Source organism: Typopeltis vanoorti, chromosome 3 (assembly GCF_054136105.1).
Source record: "Typopeltis vanoorti isolate ZY-2024b chromosome 3, IOZ_Tvanoo_1.0, whole genome shotgun sequence".
Taxonomy (NCBI): domain Eukaryota; kingdom Metazoa; phylum Arthropoda; class Arachnida; order Uropygi; family Thelyphonidae; genus Typopeltis; species Typopeltis vanoorti.
The window spans coordinates 31,365,345-31,389,904 of NC_143551.1; the positions used below are offsets into that span (position 1 = coordinate 31,365,345).

Here is a 24,560-nt window from a genome sequence, read left to right on the forward strand (position 1 = left end):
GAATTTTCTTCTCTAAGAACACATGTAATTGTTATTCCTGTACACAAAACGTTGTATGTGTGTGTGTGTGTGTATATATATATATATATATATTTTTTTTTTAATTTAATTTAATTTTGTTTTAAATAAAAAAATATTAAATATTAAAACCTTTTTAAGTAAAAAGGTTTTAATATAAATATAGAAGAGGCAAGGAATAAGAAAAGTCTCATCGACTATGTTATTGTTGATAGTGATGTTTTCTCCCTGATGTAGGACACCAGAGTGTACAGAGGATTTGAAATTGGAAGTGATCCCTATTTAGTCTTGAGCAGGATAAAATTGATAAATTCGGTTCTAGTCATTCAATTCTTCATAAAAATATGTACGTTAACCAAGTTAATGATCATTATTTCATATATATATACACAGACACACACACACACAGTTGGGTCTCTTTTTATATGGTAGATACGTTCTACAGAAAACTGCATATAAAAATCGCATAAAAAAGACCTAACTTAAGTTGAAAAATTAGGGATACGTTCCATAATTTTCTAAAACGGCATAAAACCAAAGCAATGAATTAAACCAAAAATCGCATAAAAATGTTTATGAAAATTCAGGAAAATAAGAATGCCTAATATTGTTTTAAAGCTTTATTCATTTAATTTTATTGAAAAGTAACAATTTTTTTTTTTTTTTACATTTTGTCATCAGAATTATCATCGCTATTAGACAATATTCAGCAATGTTTGCGAACTGGTGAGAAATAACTTTCATCACTAGAAGAGATATTCAGTGCATCAGAACTTTATAGTAAAGGCAATGGTTCTTCACAAACAGAATTAGATTCACCCTCGTTCTGTGCTGATTTTTTTTCTTCTGACAATGTAATCAGTGATTAAACTTTGCGATGATGATTTCACTAAATTTTATACAGCTTGCGATATCCAGACATACAGTTCTTCAGCTCACGTCGAAATTTAAAGGCTCATTTCAGAATTTGTTTCATTAACAAGAAAATGATTTTCCAATTTATTGCGCAGTTCAAGACTTTCTCGAATTATATTTGCAGTGAGGGGGACAGGTTTTTCTTCTGCTTCACTATCATTTTCTGGATCTTCGACGATATCTAAAGTTAATCGATATCCATTAATATCATCGTCACTAAAGGCATTATCGACAAGCAATTCATCTACATCATTCTGGCTAAATGTATCAAAACTTTCTCCACCAATTTCATGTGCCAAAGTAATGATTTCAGCTGATATTGTATATGTTTTCATGGTTGCACTGTTTGCAACACATCCAGGCCAAGCTGCTTTCCAGCAGGCATTTAAAGTTTGTGGTCTTATTTCAGCGATAGCAGATGCAACATGATTTAAGCAGTCCAAAATACAAATTTTTTTCCAAATGTCAGTTACTGTTAATGATCCATTTTCTAGTTTATCCAATATAAACATGGAAAATTAAACTTCACGAACACTCACTGCTTACACGTTATCATGTTACGCCAGAATGTGCTGCAACACGCTGTTCATTATACAATGGTGATGAACGAATTGGTCAACAGCATGCGAAATCACGTGCTTTATAGGTAAAATTTTCCAACTGTATACAAGTAAAATAGTTACCACTTTAAAAACTACAATGATCATAAAAGAGAAGTTAATTTTCCACTGTTTAATAATAAACAACTCATCCCATAATACGGATTGATTATCCCAGGGTTTCCCAAACTGTGTTCAGCAGAAGGTGAATAAGTGTTCCTGGAATACTTATAAGGGTTCGAGAAGTTCTCTATGAATTTGTCATTTTAGTTTTCTAAGCATTTTTCATGAATAAATATGTTATGGTGGAATATTCTGAGGAGAATAACATTCATGAATATGTCGAAAAGCTCAGACCCAGAACGTCTAAATAACATCTGTGTAGCAAATGTTAGTGACCAAGCCATGTATTTTTAAACGTGGAAGTATTCATGAATTATCATTAATTTTTACACATTGAAACCTTTCAACATTTGGGAAAGGGAATACCGCTGCTTATGACCAGTCATAAAAATTGCCTGCAAACCGATTACAACAATGTGCGGCGTATCCTCTGTTCTCAAAACTGAATGAAACAACATCTGTGTTGCAAATGTTAGTGACCAATCAGCAAGGAAGTATAAAGAACATTTTTCCACTGAAATTGAAGATCAAGGTAGTCTATATCCGGTTCTCAGATTTAGTAATACTGAATACTTCCTTCACAAGTTCATATTGTAGGGTGAAAGTGCTTGTTTCGAAACTGTAGTGCCATGATTTTTTAAAAGTAATAGGCCTACAGCTTTAAATTTTAATATGAATAAGAGACAAGGGACTTTGTTTAATTTTGGTGTTAAGAAATCTCTTATTGAGGGTGTTTATGATGCAACAGATTGTGATTCATCCACCTCCAGCCTACAAAGCAATCTCAGAGTTGTTCAAAAGGAGGGGAAAACTACCAGCACACAGGAGAAAAAGTCTGCATTCACTCGTAATTACTTATAATAATATTATAAATTTTTGGTGATCAGAATGGGATATGTCAATGAAAATGAGCACAAATCAATTTAATGATGTTTATGTTTAATTGATGTTTAATTAATTATTATTTAATAATAAAAACCAGCTAATTAACAATTAATTATTAATTAATACATTACAAAATAACCAATGTGTTCCATGAAAATTTCAGGATTTGTGAAGTGTTCCGTCATAGGAAAAGTTTGGGAAATGCTGGATTACCCTATTATCTGAATGGATTCTCCTTCTGTTGACATGCGCGAAGTGTTGAAAGGTCTCGTATCTGTGGGTGTGCTATACATGAGTTTTGAAGTTATGCATCGCATAACTTCAAATCTGCATAAAAAAGATCCATATAAAAAGAGACCCTGAGTGTGTGTGTTTGTGTATCCTGCTCAAAACAATTAGGGGATATTTTAGTTTCTGATAAAATAGAGATCAAACTCACACCTTGATTTTGGGGCCTTTCACAAACAAACTGTGGATTATTTCTTGTTCCACTTTCACTCCATATCAAGATACGTCAGTTTTCTGGTTGCAGACTGAACCTGGACTCGTCACTAAAAAGTACATGAGCCCAATCCTCATTTGACTAATTCCTATGCCCAAATTCTTCAGGCTCTTTTGTGATTTGCAGTAAGAAGAATGCAAACCATTGGTCTTCGAGCATATAAACTTATGGCATAAAGATGATTTTGCACTGTCTGTGTCGATTTGCTTCAAAGTTGTGTTGCGTTAAATGTTCGATTTCTTCTGGCAAGTAATGGCAAATACTGATCGTTTCTTAAAGTTGTTGAAAATGGGCTACCTTGACTTCAGCAAACATTTTCCATCTCCAGAAAACGATTCCAAAGTTGCAAAATTACTCTTTGAGATACACGACATGCTTGAGCGACAACTTACTGCATTTGTCCAGCTTCTAATCGACCAATGGCTCCAAGCCGTGGATTCCGGGATATCATGTTGCTCTACCATTTTTAACAAAATAATGGGCGGTGGGTGACACAAGTTTACAATTGAAGTGATAATTTTGCACTGTGGAAGTTGAGCGCAACAAGCCACACTTTTATACCCCCCACATGCTAATATGGCTAAGACACGTTTCGACAAGTCTTAACATGATTTTGTATACAGTTGCGTGTTCTACACTGTTGTATATTAAGAATATTTTAAAATAAATGTGTTACATTTGTAAATCATTTTTATTACTTTATCATTTACAAGAAAACCAAAATATCCCCTAATTGCTTTGAGCAGTGTGTGTGTGTGTATTATGTTGTACCATCATTTTGTATTTTGTATACAAAATGTTATATTCAGGCAATAACAATCAAGGAAAAGAAGGAGTAGCCATAGTATTCAACACTAAATATTGGGATTTTGTGATTTAGTCAACCAAATTATATTCTTATTGGCTTAAACCACAATATTAAATAATGGTACAACATGATAGGATTTCATGGCTGCTTGGCCTTTGCCTGGTTAAACAAGGCCCCTGTTGTTTTCGGCAGGGAACCAGGGCGAACAATGAAAAGTCAGCTACTGGAACAAATCCTAAGACACACCCCAACTCAATATCATCAGAATTGCAGATCGGTACTATCAACATAAGAAGCCTGAATGGCAAAGAAATGGAGCTAGCTGAGGAAATAGATAAGTACCAGATCCAGATTGACATAATAGGGGTGACGGAAACAAAAAAGACAAAAACTGGTGAGATCTTTCTGAGCAATAAATACAAAATGTTATATTCGGGCAATGACAATCAATGAAAAGAAGGTGTAGCCATAGTATTCAACACTAAATACGAGGCTTATCTTCTTGAATGGCAGGCAATTTCAAGTAGAGTGATGTGGGCAAATATAAGAATTGAAAACTGAACAATGTGACTTATTTGTGTCTATGGTCCCACAGAAGGTTCTTCTAAGGTAGAAGTGGAGAAATTTTTTCATGCTTTAGAGAAAGCAACTGACACAATGAAAAAGGAAAAGTTGGTCCTTTTTGGGATCTAAATAGCAGAGTAGGAAATGATTGTCAGACATACAAAAATATTTTGGGAAAATTTGCAGAAAAGAGCAAAGCTAATAATAATGGTAAACACCTGTTGGATTTCTGCTCAAGACATGGACTGCTTATTACTAACATCATGTTCCAACATAAAAATGTCCACAAATTCACATGGAGAGAAGAGGCAAGGAATAAGAAAAGTCTCATTGACTATGTTATTGTTGATATTGATGTTTTCTCCCTGGTGCAGGACACCAGAGTGTACAGAGAATTTGAAATTGGAAGTGATCCCTATTTAGTTTTGAGCAGGATAAATTGAATTTCATATTGAAAAGAATAACATGAAGGAAAGTTTTAAAGCAAATAAAAGTTGAGCAGTTGTCAGATGTGAACTGTAGACTGAAATACACAAAAATTATTGAAGAAAAAATGAAAGAGTTTGAGAACAGCAACCAAACCTTGGAGATTCACTGGCATGCCTTCAAGAAAACACTGATTGATTCAGCCACAGAGTTATGTGGTGAGGTTGTCTATAAGGATATTAAAATCAGAACTCCATGGTGGACACAGGAAGTTAAAGAGGCAGTGAAGGAAAAGAAGAAAGCATATAAAAAGTTCCTGGCAAATAAGTCAGCCTGTGCTCGTAGTGAATACAGAGACAAAAGTAAGTAAGTCATGTGCGGACTTTGGCAAGAACATAGAAAATAAATATCAAGAAGGTGGTAAGATATTCTGGAGGTTGTTGAGGAAGCTTAGAAATGGAGGAAATAGTGTTGTAAAAGGAGTTAGAGATGATAAAGGTGACATGAAAACTGCAGAAAAAGATATCCTTGAAGTGTGGAGTAATTACTTAGAAAAATTGCTAAATGAAACAAGCAGCGATAGCACAGTGGTAAAAAAAATACTCAACAGGCATACAGTCAGGAATACATATCCATACTTGAAGTAGAAAAAGCCATCAAAGACCTGAAATGTGGAAAGGCAGCAGGAGTAGATGATATTCGACCAGAATTGCTGATGTATGTATATAAAAGTCTTACAGTGGCTGCACTACATAGTTCAGAAAGCCTGGACACAGGGACGAATTCCCGATGATTGGAGTAGAGCTCTCATAGTACGCATATATAAAAAGGGAAATAAAACTGAATGTGAGAATTACAGAGGCATTTCATTACTGAGTGTTCCTGGTAAGATATATGCAAGTGTACTTGAGAAACGGTTGAGAAGAATTGTGGAAGAAAAGCTTGGTGAAGAACAAGCTGGATTCAGGCTAAATAGAGGCTGTCAGGATCAGATCTTCATTTTACGACAGATATTTGAGAAAGCATGGGAATATAACAAAAATCTATCTTAAGTTTTGTTGATCTGGAAAAAGCATATGACAAGTTGCCAAGAGAGAAGCTATTCGATACGCTACAGTTATATGGTATCAATGGGGCATTATTTCAAACAATACTTTCTTTATTTGAGTTGTAAATCAGCAATTAGAATTGAAGAAAGTACAGGAAGATGGTTTAATGTTAAATCTGGTATGAGACAAAGATGTACATTATCCCCTCTGTTATCTATATGGATCACATTATGAAGGAAAGTGGTATTAAACATGATATCAGAATTGGAGATGTTAATGTCAGCTCTTTGCTTTTTGCAGACGATGTTATACTTCTAAATAAATCCGCTACAAGTCTGCAAGATTCCCTGACTAAATTGAATAACTGTTGTAATAGATATGGTATGAAGATCAGTAATAAAAAGGCAAAAACAATGAAAATAGGCAGAATCATCGAAAATGTCAACTGCATTTTGAATGGAGAACCTGTGGAACAAGTAAAACATTTCAGCTACTTAGGCATGGTTTTTAGTGAAGATGGTAAATTAAATATGGAAGTAGACAACAGAATCAACAAAGCTGGTATGGTTGGAAGTCAACTCAATAAATTTATATGGAATAAGAGAGAAATTAGTCAAAACACTAAATTAGCTGTATACAAGACAGTGTTTAAACCAATTTTAACTTATGGATCTGAGAGCTGGGTCAGAAGTAAAACACTTGACCAAAGACTAGATACCACAGATATGAGAGTCCTGCGAAAGATTATAGGCGTGAACAGATGGCATCAATGGCAATATCATATTAAAAACGAAGATATTAGGATAGAACTTGACATTGTCAGCATCCAGGAATGCGTTAGCAGAGCTAATCTCAGGTGGTGTGGTCACTTAAATAGAAGGTTGAGGAGAGATTAGCAAAACAAGTGTTCTTTGCAAAGTTGACAGGAAAATGACCCAGAGGAATACCAAGATATAGGTGGATTGATACTGTACACAGTTCCTTATACAATAGAAATATAAGATCTGATAATGTTGGAGTCTTTGCAAGTAACAGAGTGATTTGGAGGAAAATTGTAGATAGGAAGTTAGTAATGATGTAAATTTTTCATGTAGTACTATCATGTCCTGTACATCCCTTGAGAATACATGGCAGGAATTTGATGATGATGATATGTATATTAGAACTACAGGTATATCACTTTTTTGTGCACAGGAGTTGTGCACAAAAAAAGGATTTTACATTTATTCTGATTTCCTTAGATCCATCTATTTAAGAATTACTGCCTTCGAATACATTTGTGTTTGAACTGGTTCATCAGTAAAATAGTAGGAGCGAAAACATCGATGATTGTATTTTATATTTGCGGTTCCATTCAAAAGTTTTTTAAGGATGTATTTTGCAGTTGTAAATTGAAATTCTTTTCATCATACATTATTTGTTTCTATATGAGTACTATTGACATATATATTATGTTAACATATAGTTTTGTTTATACTTATTAAAAAGTGATCCCTTTTACTTAAAATAATTTGTGTATATTTTCAGACATACCTGTATTTATTCTTGTAGAACAAAATCAGGAGAAGAATTACAGGTAAAATGAGTGCTAATCATTAACAAATGTATTCAGTTATTGTGTGTGAGAGAGAGAAAAGACGTGCTGTTAATGTTTTCACTGCTTTAAGGATACGTGGGATATATCCCTAGTATTAATCATTATCAAATGACACAGTTTGCATGATTCAATTCTGTTACTGACTATTGTGTTCCAGCTTTAAGCTGGAACACAATAGTCAGTAACAGAATTGTGTGCCTTTATTAGATAATCTTTTTAAACTATTATTTAGACCAGTCTAATTGTCAATGTCACTTATGTATAGTATGTCTGTAATATGCTTGATATATAGCACAAATTATCCCAATCAATTCATTATTTTGTTTTGACAAATCATATTAGTTTTTCTGTAATAAATTGCTATTTTATTGCTTAGAAACAGATAGTGTTTATAGACTTTCACTGATCAAGACTGTAAAAATTAAATCTACTACATCCACAGTAATGACCTTAAAAAGGGTTGTAGAAAGATAAGTGATTTAATTTGCTGTTCACATTTCCAGTTGCACAACAGAGCTGTTCTGTTCAGCTCTTTCTTCAGTCTTTATAAAATTCTGAGGTAGATTATTATATCAATAGTGGTCACAATTTCAGAATAGTGTACCAAAACATAAAAGATTAATTTGAAATTATTTTTTTTTTATGTTGGTCCCACCCACAAAAGGTTATTTATAAACCCGCAGTGCATTTGTACTGAGGGTGGGCTAAGGATTTTGATTTTATATCTATGTATATATATATATAGTTATTTATTTTAGAAAGTCTGAGCTCTGCTCTACAGATCAAACACAGAATTTTTTCAAGCTACTCCAGGTCTGCAATAAGTCTGGTGGTGGTCTCACACTAGGCAATGAAATTCATCTTCCACCTAAAGACAGTCACAAACAACCATGCACACACAGGGATATAAAGCCACAGCCTGTTGGTTGGAGACTTGACCAACCAGGCTGACTTAAAATTTTGCAAACCTGTAGTATATTTTCTACCACGAATGGGCTAGGATTTTTTTTGTCTATTTTTGTTAGTTTTTGTATATATATCTTTTGTATTTTTAATTTGTTTTTTTTCATAGTCAAGAAATTCTGCTCTAGATAGCAAACATGGAACTTTTTCAAACCACTTCAGGCCTCCAATAAATAGGGCATCAGATGATGAAATCCATCTCCCACCTAAAGACAATCACAAACATCCATGCCCATGGTGGGATTCAAACCTGCAGCCTGTGAGTTGGGGAGCTTTTGCCGGCTTGGTTGGCTAATCACTTTGCCAACCAAGCTGGCAAATGAAAACATCATTAACTTTTAATGGTGGTCTTTCTTGGTGCAAATATACCTCATTGCTGGAATCATTGCTCCAGTAGCTGGAAGTAGAGAAGAAAGGTTGTGTTTTAGGCTTAGATGCTGGTTGAAGCTTGTTCTGATTTTATGGAATGAAAACAGCACATTGAAATAATTAAATACAGGTTTAATCATAATTAAATTCCTGATATATACCCTCAGAATGTACAGGATATTATGATATTACTACATGAAAAGTTTATATCATTACGAACTTCATATTGACCATTTTCCTCCATTATTGTCATATTGTAATATTTTCATAAATTATATTTTGGTTCTTCTAAGGCTCTTCTTACTGATACAGTAAGAAGAGCCTTAAATTACTGTCGGTCCACATAGATCTTGGTCTTAGTTGGGGTCTTTTTCTGCCATCCCAATAAAAATATCTTGTTTTGCTAACCTAACCTATCTCTCTCTCCCCCCACCCCTCGACCCCTCCAAGAGTAGTCCTGCTCACAAATTACTATTACTGAATGCTAACATTGTCATTATCCTTTCTAATATAATTTTTACCATCATAATCAAATTCCTGGTGTATGCCCTCAAGGGGGTGTATAGGATATGATAGTACTACATGAAAAATTTACATCATTACTAACTTCCTATCTACAATTTTTCCAAATCAATCTATTACCTGTCAAGGCTTCAACATTGTCAAATCTTACATTTTTATCTTCTGAGGCACTTTTTACCATGTCAATCCACCTATATCTCATTCTTCCGCTGGGTCTTTTTCCTGCCAACCTGGCAGAGAATACATGTATTGCTAATCTTTCCTCTCCAATTCTGTTTAAGTGACCACCACCACCTGAGATTAGCTCTGCTAATGCATTCCTGGATGCTGACAATGTCAAGTTCTTTCCTAATATCCTAATTTTTAATATGATATTGCCATTGATGCCATATGTTAATGCCACTAATCTTTCTCAGGACTCTAATATATCTGTGATCTCTAGTCTTTGGTCAAGTGTTTTACTTCTGACCCAGCTCTCAGATCCATAAGTTAAAATTGGTTTAATCACTGTCTTGTATACAGCTGATTGTAGTGTTTTGACTAATTTCTCTCTTATTCCATATTAATTTATTGAGTTGACTTCCTACCATACCAGCTTTGTTGATTCTGTTGTCTATTTCCATATTTAATTTACCATCTTCACTAAAAACCATGCCTAAGTAGCTGAAATGTTTTACTTGTTCTATAGATTCTCCATTCACAATGCAGTTGATGTTTTCAATGTTTCTGTCTATTTTCATTGTCTTTGTCTTTTTAATGCTGACCTTCATATTATATTTATTACAACATTCACTTTAGTCAGGGAATCTTGCAGACTAGTAGCGGATTTATTTAGAAGTATAACATCATCTACATAAAGCAAAGTAATAATATAGCTGACATTAACATCTCCAACTTTGATATCAGGTAGAATACCACTTTTCTTCATAATGTGCTCCATATAGATAATGAATAACAGAGTGGATATTCATACAACTGCAATAAAGACTAAGTATTTCTTGATATAATGCCCCACTGACACTATATAACTGTGGCGTTTTGAATAGTTTCTCGCTTGGCACCTTGTTATATGCCTTTTCCAGATCAACAAAACTTAAATACAGATCTTTGTTATATTCCCATGCTTTCTCAAATATTTGTCGTAAAATGAAGATCTGATCCTGACAGCCTCTATTTAGCCTGAATCCAGCTTGTTCTTCACCAAGCTTTTCTTCCACAATTCTTCTCAACCGTTTCTCAAGTACACTTGCATATATATTACCAGAAACACTCAGCAATGAAATGCCTCTGTAATTCTCACATTCAGTTTTATTTCCATTTTCATATATGCGTACTATGAGAGCTCTACTCCAATCATCGGGAATTCGTCCCTCTGTCCAGGCTTTCTGAACTATGCAGTGCAGCCACTGTAAGACTTTTATACCACCATACTTCAGCAATTCTGGTCGAATATCATCTACTCCTGCTGCCTTTCCACATTTCAAGCACCTTTGATAGCTTTTTCTACTTCAAGTATGGATATGTATTCCTGACTGTATGCCTGTTGAGTGTTTTTTAACACTGTGCTCTCACTGCTTGTTTAATTTAGCAATTTTTCTAAGTAATTACTCCATACTTCAAGGATAACTTTTTCTCCCTTTTTCATGTCACCTTTATCATCTCTAATTCCTTTTACAGCACTCTTTCCTCCATTTCTAAGCTTCTTCAACAAACTCCAGAATGTTTTGCTACCTTCTTGATATATTTTCTATGTTCTTGCTAAAGTCCTCCCATGACTTTTGTTTAGCCAGTTTTACCCAGTGTTTAGCTTGCTTACATTTGTCTCTGTATTCTCTAAGAGCACAAGCTGACTTATTTGCCAGGAACTTTTGATATGCTTTCTTCTTTTCCTTCACTGCCTCTTTAACTTCCTGTGTCCACCATGGAGTTCTGATTTTTCTACTCTTGCAGACAACCTCACCACATGCCTCTCTGGCTGAATCAATCAGTGTTTTCTCCAAGGTTGGGTTCCTGTTCTTAAACTCTTTCATTTTTCTTGAATCATGTTTGTGTATTTTAGTCTACAGTTCACATCTGAGAGCTGCTCAACTTTTATTCTCTTTAAAACTTTCTTACATGTTATTCTTTTCAATATGAAATTCAATTTTATTCTGCTCAAGACTAATTGGTGATCACTTCCAATTTCAAATCATGTGTACACCCTGTTGCCCTGCACCAGGGAGAAAACATATCTATCAACAATAACATAGTCAATGAGACTTTTGTTATTCCTTGCCTCTTCTCTTCATATGAATTTGTGCATATATTTTTATTTTGGAACATTGTGTTAGTAATAACCAGCCCATGTCTTAGCAGAAATCCAACAAGTATTTGCCATTATTATTAGCTTTGCTCTTTTCTTGAAAATTTTCCAATATATTTTTGTATGTCTGGCAATCATTTCCTACTTTGCTATTTAGATCCCCAACAAGGACCAACTTTTCCTTTTTCATTGTGTTCTTTTCCAGTTGCTTTCTCTAAAGCCTCAAAAAAGTCCTCCACTTCTAACTTAGTAGAACCTTTTGTGGGACCATAGGCATAAATAAGTCTCGTTGTCCAGTTTTCCATTCTTATATTTGTCCACATCACTTTACTTGAGACAGCCTGCCATTCAAGATTAGCCTTGTATTTAGTGTTGAATACTATGACCACTCCTGTTTTCTTTTCTCCTTGTCATTGCCAGAATGTAACATTTTATATTTATTGCTCAGAAAGATCTCACCGGATTTTGTTTTTTTTTGTTTCAGTCTTCTCTATTGTATCGATCTGGTACTTATCCAATTCCTTAGCTAGCTCCATTTCTTTGCCATTCAGGCTTCTTATGTTGATAGTACTGATCTTTAACTCTGGGGATGTTGAGTTGGGGTGGGTTTTAGGATTTGTTTCAATAGCTGACTTTTTGCTGTTTGCCCAGGTTCCTTGGTGAAAACAATGTGGGCCTTGCTTAAATGGGCCACGCCCCAGCCGGCCTGAAATTTTGTCATATTGTACCATCATTTGATATTTTGGTTTAAATCAATAAGAATTCAGTTTGGTCGGCTAAATCCCAAATTGCCAGCCCATCCTCATTCTTTCAGTATCCATATAGATACCTAATAGGGTGTACCACGAGAAGGTGAGGATTAGACATTAGGTCAGAAGCCCTGGTCGGTTCTCTGCATTCCTTTAAAGGCTATGTGGAGGTCTTCTCTCAGTTATATAGCTTTGATTCTTAAACACCCCATATCATTTTTAATGACTGTTATTGTTCCATCTGTTCACCCCCCCCCCCCTAGTGTGTCTCAGAACTCATACATATGGTCTCCAATCTTTGAAGTAATTTATTTCAAACCCAACTCTTAAATTTAAAGTTATAAATGGTTTCAATACTCTCATTTTGTTATTCACTTAGACAGTTAACTCTAGAGTGTAGAAAAGTTATATATAGAATTTACTGAAACTCCAATATATTTCATCCAATGTCATATGGATACATGAATGTCATCAAAGAGAAAAGAGATCAGTTTAACTACATTCCACACAGGAATCACCAGATCAGTCATATAGCACATGTATATGCTATATGACTTACTAGCCTTACTATCCTTGTGGTTACTAGCTTTGTGTCTTTGTTATAGCTGAGTTGAAATCAGAAAGCACTATTAGAATTCAAAGGAACAAATTGAATGGTTTGGTCTGTAACTCAGAATTAAATAACCTAATGGATTTAAAAAAAAAAAAAATCGTGGAGGAAGAGTTAATGGCAATAATTTTCCAGAACTTTTAAAATTGCATACAGTCATGTTTGGACAATAACATACGGTTTCACATGTTTCATGGAACAGGTGATCAAATTTTAATTTCTGGGAACGAAGAATATCTTGGTTTGGGTTCCAAAGAACTGTGTCTTATATCAGTGGCATGGAAAGCAAGGCTAAATTTCTCAGATTGTAAAAATGTAATGCAATCTTGATATTCTTGGAATCTAATCTTAGCAGAAGTCAGTCTGTTCAAAGTAACAAATTTGATGCAAACAGGATGTTTGATAGACACCTGGGGGAGAGAGAGGTGGTAATTTGTTCTGGGTAGGTTGTAGAAAAGAAGACATCCTCTGAACATTCTGGCTGAGTGATAATAACTGTCCTGTCAGTAATATTCTGGATGGCAGTTTCTTTATAACCATTAGTCACCAGAATAATTTTTATTTACGCTACTAACAGAAGGGAATTAGTAGAGCTGATTGGATTAGTTCTATGTACAATACTTTTAATGACATCTACGTTCTCTAATGCAGTGCTTCCCAAACTTCTGGATGTCAGGGCCCCCTTTGCAAAAATTAAAATATTTCACGCCCCCCCCCCCCCTCGAAAAAAAATCGTAATAGAGAGATATATTATTATAATATTCATTGTATTTATATTCAATACAAAACATACACAGCGAATATTGCAAAAATCAAATGCATATATTACATTTTTTGCCTCTTACTGTTTGGTTCTGAAGACGATGCGGGCTGTTGTGGTAAAATATGAAATACTGTCCATTTTTTTTTTTTTTTTTTTGAGTCTGTTTCTGCTTCTGATTGTTGGCGGGATTTATTTTTATTTTTTATCAGCCACTTATCCATCTCAGGGTTAAATTTTTTAACATAGAATAGATCAAATAATAGCACCGCTTACCGATACTGGCACACCACAGACTGATAACATGAAATTAGTGAATATTACCTGAATAAGGGATTCCCGGGACCAGGAATATTTTTCTTTTTTGTGACTTTGCTCCCTTTATGGTAATTAAGCCTAACATGAAACAGACAGCAAAGGCAGGTTATTTAAACGAGCATATGATTGGTGCGGTATTAACAAAAGATCGCGCAACCGCAAGATAAAAGCATAGCTGACAATTGAGTCGAAATGCTAACTCACTTCAACCTTATTCCATATGTGAAACTGCCATAACATTCATTATATATATATATTACTTAGTTTTAACACTTTTACGAATTTTAACGCGTTCGGTTGAATTTTATTGCTGCTTGGGAAATCGAACTCGCACACATCTAATTAATAACAATAGTTTTTAGTTAGATACTGTGTTTGCCCATGCAACATATGGCTTTGTTTCAGTCTATACAGCATAGTTTCTGTATGAGGGGACATGTGATTCATTAATTAGTATGTTTTTATCCCAGTTGTCTCTAATTGCACTATTTGTTGAGAAATATATTACACAGACTCCTCATACCTTATTCACTGACATAATAAAAGTACTTGTTTTTATTGCCTCTGCGGTATAGTGACTTTAGGGAGGGCGTGTTATTTAGCACTGCAAGCATGTTGTTTACCACTGCAAGCGAGTTACTATCTTCCCACATGAACTTGTTTAAACTTTTTTTTCATGTGTGAAGTATATGCGAAACTTTTATTGGTAACAGAAAACTAGCTCGGATGACAGTGATAATATAAAACGAGTTTTGATATGTATATAAAGCCAATATCAACAGTCCCTGATTACGTATGCGTGATGAAAGGGACAGGAAGATTTGGAGCTTCCCTGGAGAGCATTCGAAGTAAATACAATTAACCACTGCTTTGAAATGAAATATATGAATAAGCAATATTTACTAATATTCATTAAGTGCCGAAATATGCAGGAAGCAAAGTTTGTGAACCAACACCAATGTGTGAATTTTTCCATTAAAATATAAAAAATAGCAAAAAAGAAATAATAAATAATAAACGTTAAATACATTTCTTTTAAAATAAAAAAAAATCTACTTAGTCTTAAAACATTTTAAATTTGTTTTCATTCTTTCACGGCCCCCTCAACAAAACCTACGGCCCACAGTTTGGGAAGCGCTGCTCTAATGAATGATTGTGTGAAGATGGATGGATGTATTTGCAAGTAAAGGAAGGTTTCTATAAACAGAATATTCAAAATATTCAGTACTTCCTCTAGAAGCACAGATTATTAAGATATCCATAAAGGGAAGACTGGTTGTTGAATTTGCATTCAGTTTTGTATTTGATACGTGAATTTCTACTTTTGTATCCAGAAATTGTAGTAGTACTCTCTCTCTCTGACTGGAATTGGACTGCTGTGATTACATTCATGAATTGAAGCTAGATACAAGATTAAGGGAAAATGGTACAGAAGAATTGATTTTCTCTATGTTCCATTAAAGAATCAATTAAACTTGATTATCCATTATTGCATTCCATTCCATTTTTGCTAATTCTGATGTCTGTTTCCATATTTAATTTGACACCTGCAGTAAAATTTTTGCCTAAATACCAGAATTTTTTCACTTTTTCTTTAGCTTCTCTATTCAAGATGCAGGCGATGCTTTTAATATTTTACCCATTTTCATATCTTTGTCTTTTTATTACTGATTTTCATTCAAATTTATTACAGCAGTTATTCTCCAATTTCAGTATCAATTTTAATATCACTTCATAGTGTGATTCATATAGATGATGAATAACAGTGGAAATAATGTGTACCCTTGTCTCACACCTTATTTAACATCAAACCGTCTTCCTGTACATCTTTCAGTTCTCAAATTTAGATCATGTATTGCCCAGTATGAACACCATATAACTGTGTCATTTTGTTCTATATATCTATATGTTCACTGGGCATCCACAGATGCTGTATGGTCACTCAGATGTTCAGTGATGTTCCACACCAGGTCTCGCCATGTAGTTCTGTTGTTTGCTTTTCTGAAGGCTTCAACTCTCTGAAGATCAGTCACTCCACACACACCGTTCATCCATCTCATTGATGGTCTACCCCCTCCCCTTTCTTCCGTCAATATCCTTAAGAAGCCTTAAAGTTCTACTGATCTTTTCTAACACCCATTCATTTGTACACCTTTCAGTATATGATATCCTCAACAGCCTTCTGTAACACCTCATCTCAAAAGCAGATATCCTTTTCTTATCTGACTTCTTTAGGTTCCAAGTCTCACATCTATAAGTCACTGGGAAAAACAACTGCATCCAAAATCCTCAACTTTGTTCCCATGGATATAGATCCATTCTTCCAGATTTTAGACAAGTCTCCGATTGTTGTTTTAGCCATTCCTAACCTTCTTCTGATGGTTAGAAATGACTAGGAATTCTGAACAGGAATTCTTCACATTAATAATGGATCCCAGGTACTCCAACTTTCTGACTGCCTCAATTCTTTCTCCAATAAGGTACATTTTGTTTCTCAAGAGCCTCCCTGTTTGTATTTCCTTTGAGAACCATAATCTTTGTCTTCCTAGGCTTGAGTTGAAGTCCTCTGTTATTATTGATCTTGTTAACATTGTCAAGAATTCGTCTTAGTTCTTCCTTGTCATTACAAAGGAGTACTGTATCATCAGCATACCTCAGATTACTGATCCATCTACCTCCTATCCTAATTTCTGGCTGCATGCTTCCTGCACTGATGGCTTTCGACACGTTTACCTATGTTCAGAAGTAAACGTGTCGAAAGCCATCAGTGCTTTAAATGAAACTTTTACCTCCAAAATACGTGCAGTCGAAGCCAAGCTAGAACAAATTGAAAACCAGTGAAATGCTAGCTCCACTCCGTGATCTGATCGCATCAACAGTAAACAACTTGATGGAGGCTAAAAACAAAAAACTCAATGCTATCATTTTGAATTTCCCAATGGAAAACAGAAAATCATTACAAGAGGACATCAACAAACTGGCTGAAGAATGCAACATCGATCCTAAGAATATCCTCCATTGCCATTGTTTTGGGCCTATAAATAAAAAGGACAGTACGAACGTTCCACGCCTAGTAAAAGTGACTTGCGACATGCCATCGAGCACATCAGAAATAATAGCAGCGATCAACAACAAGTTCAAAGACAGCTGTCCCCAATCACGCATATGCGTATAATCAGACCTATCATTTGCATAAAGGGAACAAAGACGCCAGCTTCGAAGACAACTCGAAGAAAAACATCAAAATGGTGACAACAGTTGGACCATCGACTACAGACAAGATAAACTGGTGAAAAAACCAAGCGATGCCACTAGCAGCCACCATGGAGACCAGCATGCAGGCACTGCATAGGAAATGTGCAAGACCCATGCAGTTCAACAAACGACTCACAAAACCCTAAACTCCAACCTGAATAGTGTCCACTACCACCTACAGTCTACCAAACCCTACTTACTCTTCCTAGGAGAAATATAAATCTCACTGCCCCCAGCACCACTTATCTCAACCTTCCAAACTACACGCTCTTCGACAACTTTCATCCCAAGGGACGAAAGGCACCCAACCTAGAATCAACCAACTTTGACCTCCTTTGGTTGAAAATATCCCTTCCCCACTCAGTCCAATTCATCTGCTGTCTCTATCGCTCCCCCAACACAACCAACCACCCTGAGCTCTTTAATTTCCTCTCCCAAAAATCAACTTTGTCCAATCCCACTTTCCCAACAGCAAAATCATCCTCCTAGGAGATTTTATTGTCACAACACTTCTTGGCTTACCTCCTCCAGTTGTACAGATCTTGCAGGCAGAGATGCTGAAACATTTGCCATTACCAACGACCTTACACAACTTGTCCATATGCCAACCAGAATACCAGATAACCCAAACCATTCCCCAAACATCCTAGATCTCTTCCTCACCAATGACCCCTCCAAATACACAGTGAAAGTAGTGAGCCCCCTTTGCAATTCTTACCACAACCTAGTGCTCATCTCCTCCCCCATGCAACAACGTTTACACAGACACTCCCATGCAAGTGTAGTTTGGCACTATAACAGTGCCAAGTGGGACAGCCTCCATAACTTCTATGCCGCATTCCCATGGTTGGACTACTGCTTCCGGCCTTCCAACCCAAACATATGCACTGAGCTTATTACCAAAGTAATCCTCACCAGCATGAATACATACATTCCACACAGCACTCTGAACTGCCATTCCCCAATGAAACCCTGGTTCTCCAAAAGATGTGCCAAGGCTGTAGAGATGAAACACCAGACAACCACAACTAGCTGAAATCAAGAACCCCATCCTCCTTCAAGGCTTACACCGAAGCTCGTAATAGATGCAAAAAAAACAATCAACGCTTCCAAAACAGAGTTCGAAAGAACAAAAAGCAGGAAACTAGCAGCCTGTCCAAGCTGCAGCCGAGCCTTTTGGTCTCTTGCCAAAGCATTTGGCTGTAACTTCTGTCCAACACTATTCCCACCCTTATCACACCCAGATGGCTCTACTGCATCATCACCCACAACCTCTTCTGGCATCATACTTTGCTTCAAATGCATAACTGAAGACGGTAAATGTCCCCTAACCATTCCAGACACCCAACATACAGTGCCCCTATATCCTTTTGCCAGGATGAGATCAGAAACATTGTCCAAATTAGACACAAAAATGTCTCCTAGCCCTGATGGCATTCCCCCAATTGTTCTGAAAGTTTATGCTCCAGAACTGACCCCTATCCTATGTCATCTATATATACTCTTGTCGGATTCTAAATGAAGAGAAATGAAAATTGTTAATATTTCTTTCAGAATCCAACATAATTCTCCATGTCAAAGGCAAGACTTGTAAATATTGTTTATTGTTTTCACTTGCTTATAGTGTGTTATTCATATAATTGCCTTGAATTTTGTTTATTATTATTTAATAATATAATCTTAAGTAATGTAATAGTAATAAAAAGGCTCTGTATAAAAATATTCTTTTAATTTACTTTATTATATAATAATATTATAAGAAGCTGTGCATGTATGTTATAGAATTTGTGTTTATTATGATTGAATGTGATTTATACGAACTATGGCTTATTTCATTATTTGTATTTCTGAAAGAGAAGGTAATTTTATGTAATTCTTTTGATTGGATTTGATTGGCTGCTGTCAAGGAAATGGAGTTAATTTTAGATAGTGCATGCGTGGAGCGTGAGCTACAGTATTTGAAGGGAGAAGAAGTTGATATAAGCTGAAGTAGCTAGAACGGGAAGAATGAACTTTTGGCGGGAAGAATGAACGTACTTAATTGGAAAACGAAGGAAAACAGACCCCTATCCTATGTCTCCTTGCTATTTACCTATCCTATTTACTCCTTGCTGTCCTGAATGCTTCTCTAAGCATTCAGGACAGCAAGGAGTAAAATAAAGGGGTGGCAGCAAAGGGATTTGGATATACTGTAAATAGATTAGGAAGGAACCGGGAAATTCATAGGCAATTAGGAATATTTATACGGAATTCTAAAATTACGATGAATCCCAATTGTTTTGAGGAAGAATAGTGCAAGGCTGAATTTAATGCATAGAAGAAAACAAGGAATAAGTAGATTACCTAAAACGAGTGCGTCAAGACTTGTGAAGCTCTATGTTTAATATTTCAGTTATATAGTGAAGATTCCCTTTGAATAGTGTTACTTCAAAGTGATAGTTAACTTTAGTTTTAAGTGTGCCTATAGTGAATCCGATGTGCAAAGGATGTAACCCGGTAAGAGCAGTCCATTTTTTTATATTTCAGCATGAAGAAATAAGAGTTAGCTCTGCCTGATATATCTTAACATTAACTGTGACATTCTACTAAAATTAACCGAAGTATGGAGCTTTAAAGTGTTTTCCCCTTGAAGTGATAACTGCCTCATAATTGAATTAAGTGTTTGTTGACTAAGAGAGAATTAGAGAGTTCTACTATAAGAGTATTTACTGTAAGACTCTGTAACGTTGAACTGTGCGAACCATTTTAATCAGGCAAACACCAAATTGATTTCAATTTGGTGTTTGCCTGATTCTTTTCATTGCACCACTCATAAAAAATATCGGACCTTGCGGAAGCCTTAAATGATAATATTAACCTCGGCCTGTATAAAGTGAGATTGAAAAAGTTAATTGATGATTGATTCCTCTATATTATATAGACTAGTCTGAATATAGGATGACGCAGGATAATATAAATTTCTCTATATTCAGATCAGTATCATTCAGCATCTAACAAATAAAAACAGATAATTTAAATAAGAATAACGTTCCAACAAGATGGCAGATTCAAAGCCAGGATGTACGATCCAACACTCTCCTACTCCAACCAAATCTATCCCACAAACTGGAAATTGGCCTATATTCAGCCCATTCCCAAGAAGGACAAGTCACTGCCATCCAATTACTGCCCTATCTCGCTCACCTCAGTCCTGTCAAAGGTAATGGAAAAAAGTCATCAATTACAAACTCTTTCACTATCTTGAAGACACTCACCAAATGAATGACCGCCAGTATGGATTCCGCCACTGCTGATCAACAGGAGATCTACTCACATACTTCACCCATCTCTGGACAAATGCAAAGAAGAGGTTTGGCGAATCTCAAGTGGTTGCACTAGATATCTCCAAAGCCTTTGACTGGGTCTGGCACAAAGGCCTACTAGGCAAACTACCATCATTCGGCCTGACCCAGGACTTCTGTAGGTGGATCGCAAGTTTTCTGTCTGGACACACCCTGTGTGTGATGGGCGGCTCCCTATCCTCTCACCACCCAATTAATGCTGGGGTCCCACAAGGTTCTGTCCTCTCACCAACCCTCTTCCTGTTATATATCAATGACCTACTGCAATTGACCTACAACCCAATACACAGTTTTGCAAATGACAGCACACTACACTCTTCACTTGCATTTGATAAGCCTTACCCTACAGAACATCAACTACCACCACCCTCAACTCCGATCTCAAAGCCATCCTACAACGGGGTTCGGATAACCTCATAAATTTCTACTCCAATAAAACCCAGTTTTGTAATATTTCCCATAAAAAAGAACCATTTTTCCCCAGTATCCTTTTTGACAGTACCCAAATTTCCAGACAGTTAGAGATCTCGCTCCTTGGAATTGCCCTCACATCAAACCTCTCCTGGCACAAACATCTCAAACATTGCATCCTCAGCCTCAAAAAAAAACTAGGATTTCTCTTTCGCTCAAGACGTTAGTTCACCCCTGAACAGCTATTAACATTATACAAGTCACAAATCCGCCCAACTATTGAATACTGCTCGTCACATATGGGGTGGGGGCCCCCAAAAGCTCTCTTAAAATGCTCGACTCAATACAGAAGAGAGCAATTAGACTTATCAATGATCCATCCCTTAGCAACTCTCTCCCCCCACTTTCACACAGACATATGGTTTCTGCAGTATGTATATTCTACAAATATTTCCATGGGAAATGCTCATCTGAAATAACATTAATAATTCCTCCGCTCAGTACTAAACTCATTGGAACACGTGCAACTGCTGCACAACATCCCTTTACAGTACACCTTGAAACAAACAGAACAAATTTCTTTTCCTCTTCCTTCATCCCTGCAACTGCTGCACTGTGGAACAGTTTCTCACCTGCTGTGTTTCCCAAGGAATACAATTTAAAGTCATTCAAATCAAATGTAAACAAATTCCTCCTTTCCCAACCCACTACCCATACACGGTACTAATGCACTATAGGTTGACCAACCAATCTCCAGTGTATGGGTCCAACATTTAAAAAAAAAGAAACAAACAGAACAAATTTCTTTTCCTCTTCCTTCATCCCTGCAACTGCTGCACTGTGGAACAGTTTCTCACCTGCTGTGTTTCCCAAGGAATACAATTTAAAGTCATTCAAATCAAATGTAAACAAATTCCTCCTTTCCCAACCCACTACCCATACACGGTACTAATGCACTATAGGTTGACCAACCAATCTCCAGTGTATGGGTCCAACATTAAAAAAAAAAAAAAAAAAAAAAAAAAAAACTGCTTTTTCAACTTCATGTCTAAGTGGAGGAGGTTCAAAATCAAAATTTTCCTCGTGAGAGGGCTCCTCCACATTTTCTTTATCAACTCTATTGTACTCCTATCATTAATAGGATTATAACCAAGAATGCTTCTTGCCTGCGGTGTCTTCATTATCACACTACTCCATGATATTTTGAGTCACCACCTGAGTAAACAACTAGCTTACCATCCTTTCTTTTGAAGTGACCTTTTCCATTCCATATGGTCTCTGTAATTCTCAGGATGTCAATGTTATACCTCTCCATCTCTTTACAGATAATCTCAAGAGTACCCATCTATAGACCCTGAACATTCCATGTGCCTATGTAAAATTCCCTTCTAAGATTAATCTTATGTCTCCTGCGTTACTCATTCACAATATCACTGACTTTTGTTGGAGACTGTAATATACTTCTCGAACCCTGAATGCGGCTCTGATTATTCTGCGCGACAGCCAATGCGACATGAGATGTATTATAAGCACAACCATATTAGCATTTTGGAATGAAGTCACTGCAACAAGAAAGTGGTAGGGTTGCAGAGGCCCTTTCCACATTAGATGAAATAGCAAATAGGAAAGATTCACCCCCTAGCCTTTGAATACTCTAATGGTATTGGGAGGGAAGGAGCAAGAAGGAAAGAAAAAGAGGAGGGACCAGTCTACAGATAATATAACAGATGTATATTACGTGAAGTAAGGTATGGTCCAGTATCAGGTACCTCGGGTTTGCCATGCCCGTACTCACCAAAGTGAGCCCTTGAGGACTGTGTCATTTTGAGCAGTTTTTTTTTTTTCTCATAACATCTTGTCATATACCTTTTTCAGATATACAGATCTGTGTTATATTCCCATGATTTCTGAACTATTTGTTTTAAACTGAAATTCTGATTCCACAACTCATGTTATTCTTCTCCAAGCTTCTCTTCCTCAATTTTTCTTAACTTTATTCTCAAGTATACTTGCATGAATCTTACTTGAAACATTCAGAAGAGAAATTCTATAATTCTATTTTCAGTTTTATTTCACTTTATATAGATCATTACTATGAAAACTCTTCTCCAATCATCTGGAATTCCTTTCTCTCAGTAGGTTTTTTGAATTTTGTGATGTAACCACTGTGAAACTTTTATACATTCATATTTGAGAATTGCTGATTGAATATCATCTACTGCAACTGCCTTTTCTACTTTTTTTCCACCTCAAGTATTGTATTCCTGATTCCATTCATTTTGAGTGTTTTCTACCATAATGCATCACTGCTTCTTTCATTTAACAATTTTACAAAGTACTTACTAAAGACATCTAGAATATCATTAGCTTAAGTTTTCATGTCACTATTATCATCTTTGATTCCTTTTACAGCACTCTTTCCCCCATTTCCAAATTTTTTGTTATCCTCCAGAATATTTTGCCACCTTTGTGATATTTATATTATATTGTCTTATCTAAGTTTTCCAATGACTTTGGTATCGTTGCTTTCTTACATTTTTCTCCAGATTCTCTCAGATTATGCAGACTTACTTGCTAGGAACTTTCACTATGCTTTTTTATTTTTTGACTGTCTCTTTAACTAAAGGGACAAAATAACATCCTTATCCTTTACATGCCAAGGTTCACTTCAACATTGCAATTATTCCCTCAGTTGTATTTGCAAATTTTGGTATGTGACCATTGAACTTAAAATTCCTATGCACCATTCCATCAAGATTTCTCACCTGATCAGTTTCTTGTAGCATAACTGTTAATATGAAACAACAACTGTATACCACTTTTGGTATCTGTCTGTCAACCATCCACTGATCCAAGTCAAGAGTTTATATTTCAGTCCCATATTCTCCAGTTTATGCAACAGTCTTTTTTGTAGTATCCTGTCAAATGCCTTAGCAAAATCCAAAAATCCATTATAATAGTGTATCCATTCCCTTTATCCAACTTGGCTGTAACATTGTTATGAAATAAGAGCAAATTACTAAAACACGAACTTCCTTTAGTAAACCCATGCTGCTGCTGCTTGCTTGCTAAAACATGACCTTCCTTTAGTTAACCCACGCTGCTGCTTGCAGGGGTTAGCTTGTTTATCCACCCATTTCTGTATTCGAATTCTTACAAAACCCTCTCATATCATCACTATAACACCAGAGATACTGATAGGTTGGTAGTTAGATACATCAGTTTTTGCACCATCCTTGTACAGTGGAACTATCTGGTATTCTTTCCATTTCTGTGGTATCTCCTGAGCTGAGATTCAAGTTACACAAACATGTCAAAGGCCTAGCCAATTTGGCTGAACATGCCTTTAGCATATGTGGTGATATTCCATTTGTTCCTATATGCTGATTCTTATCCAGGTTATGAGTCTCCATAGCTCAGTCGATATAGATGAAGTCCTTTGTTTGGAAAGACCTGGGTTCGATTCCTGTCAGT

The 24,560-nt window shown here is 35.9% G+C and overlaps 1 protein-coding gene across 4 annotated transcripts in view; it reads left to right on the forward strand.

Moving 5' to 3' along the window:
- Positions 1-24,560, forward strand: part of gig (TSC complex subunit tuberin) — a 943,661-nt gene that overhangs the window by 207,614 nt on the left and 711,487 nt on the right. For all 4 annotated transcript variants that reach the window (XM_090415521.1, XM_090415523.1, XM_090415524.1 and 1 more), the window contains exon 9: positions 7,417-7,465. In XM_090415521.1, the coding sequence (XP_090271647.1) occupies positions 7,417-7,465 (49 nt within the window). The remainder of the gene's footprint in view (positions 1-7,416; positions 7,466-24,560) is intronic.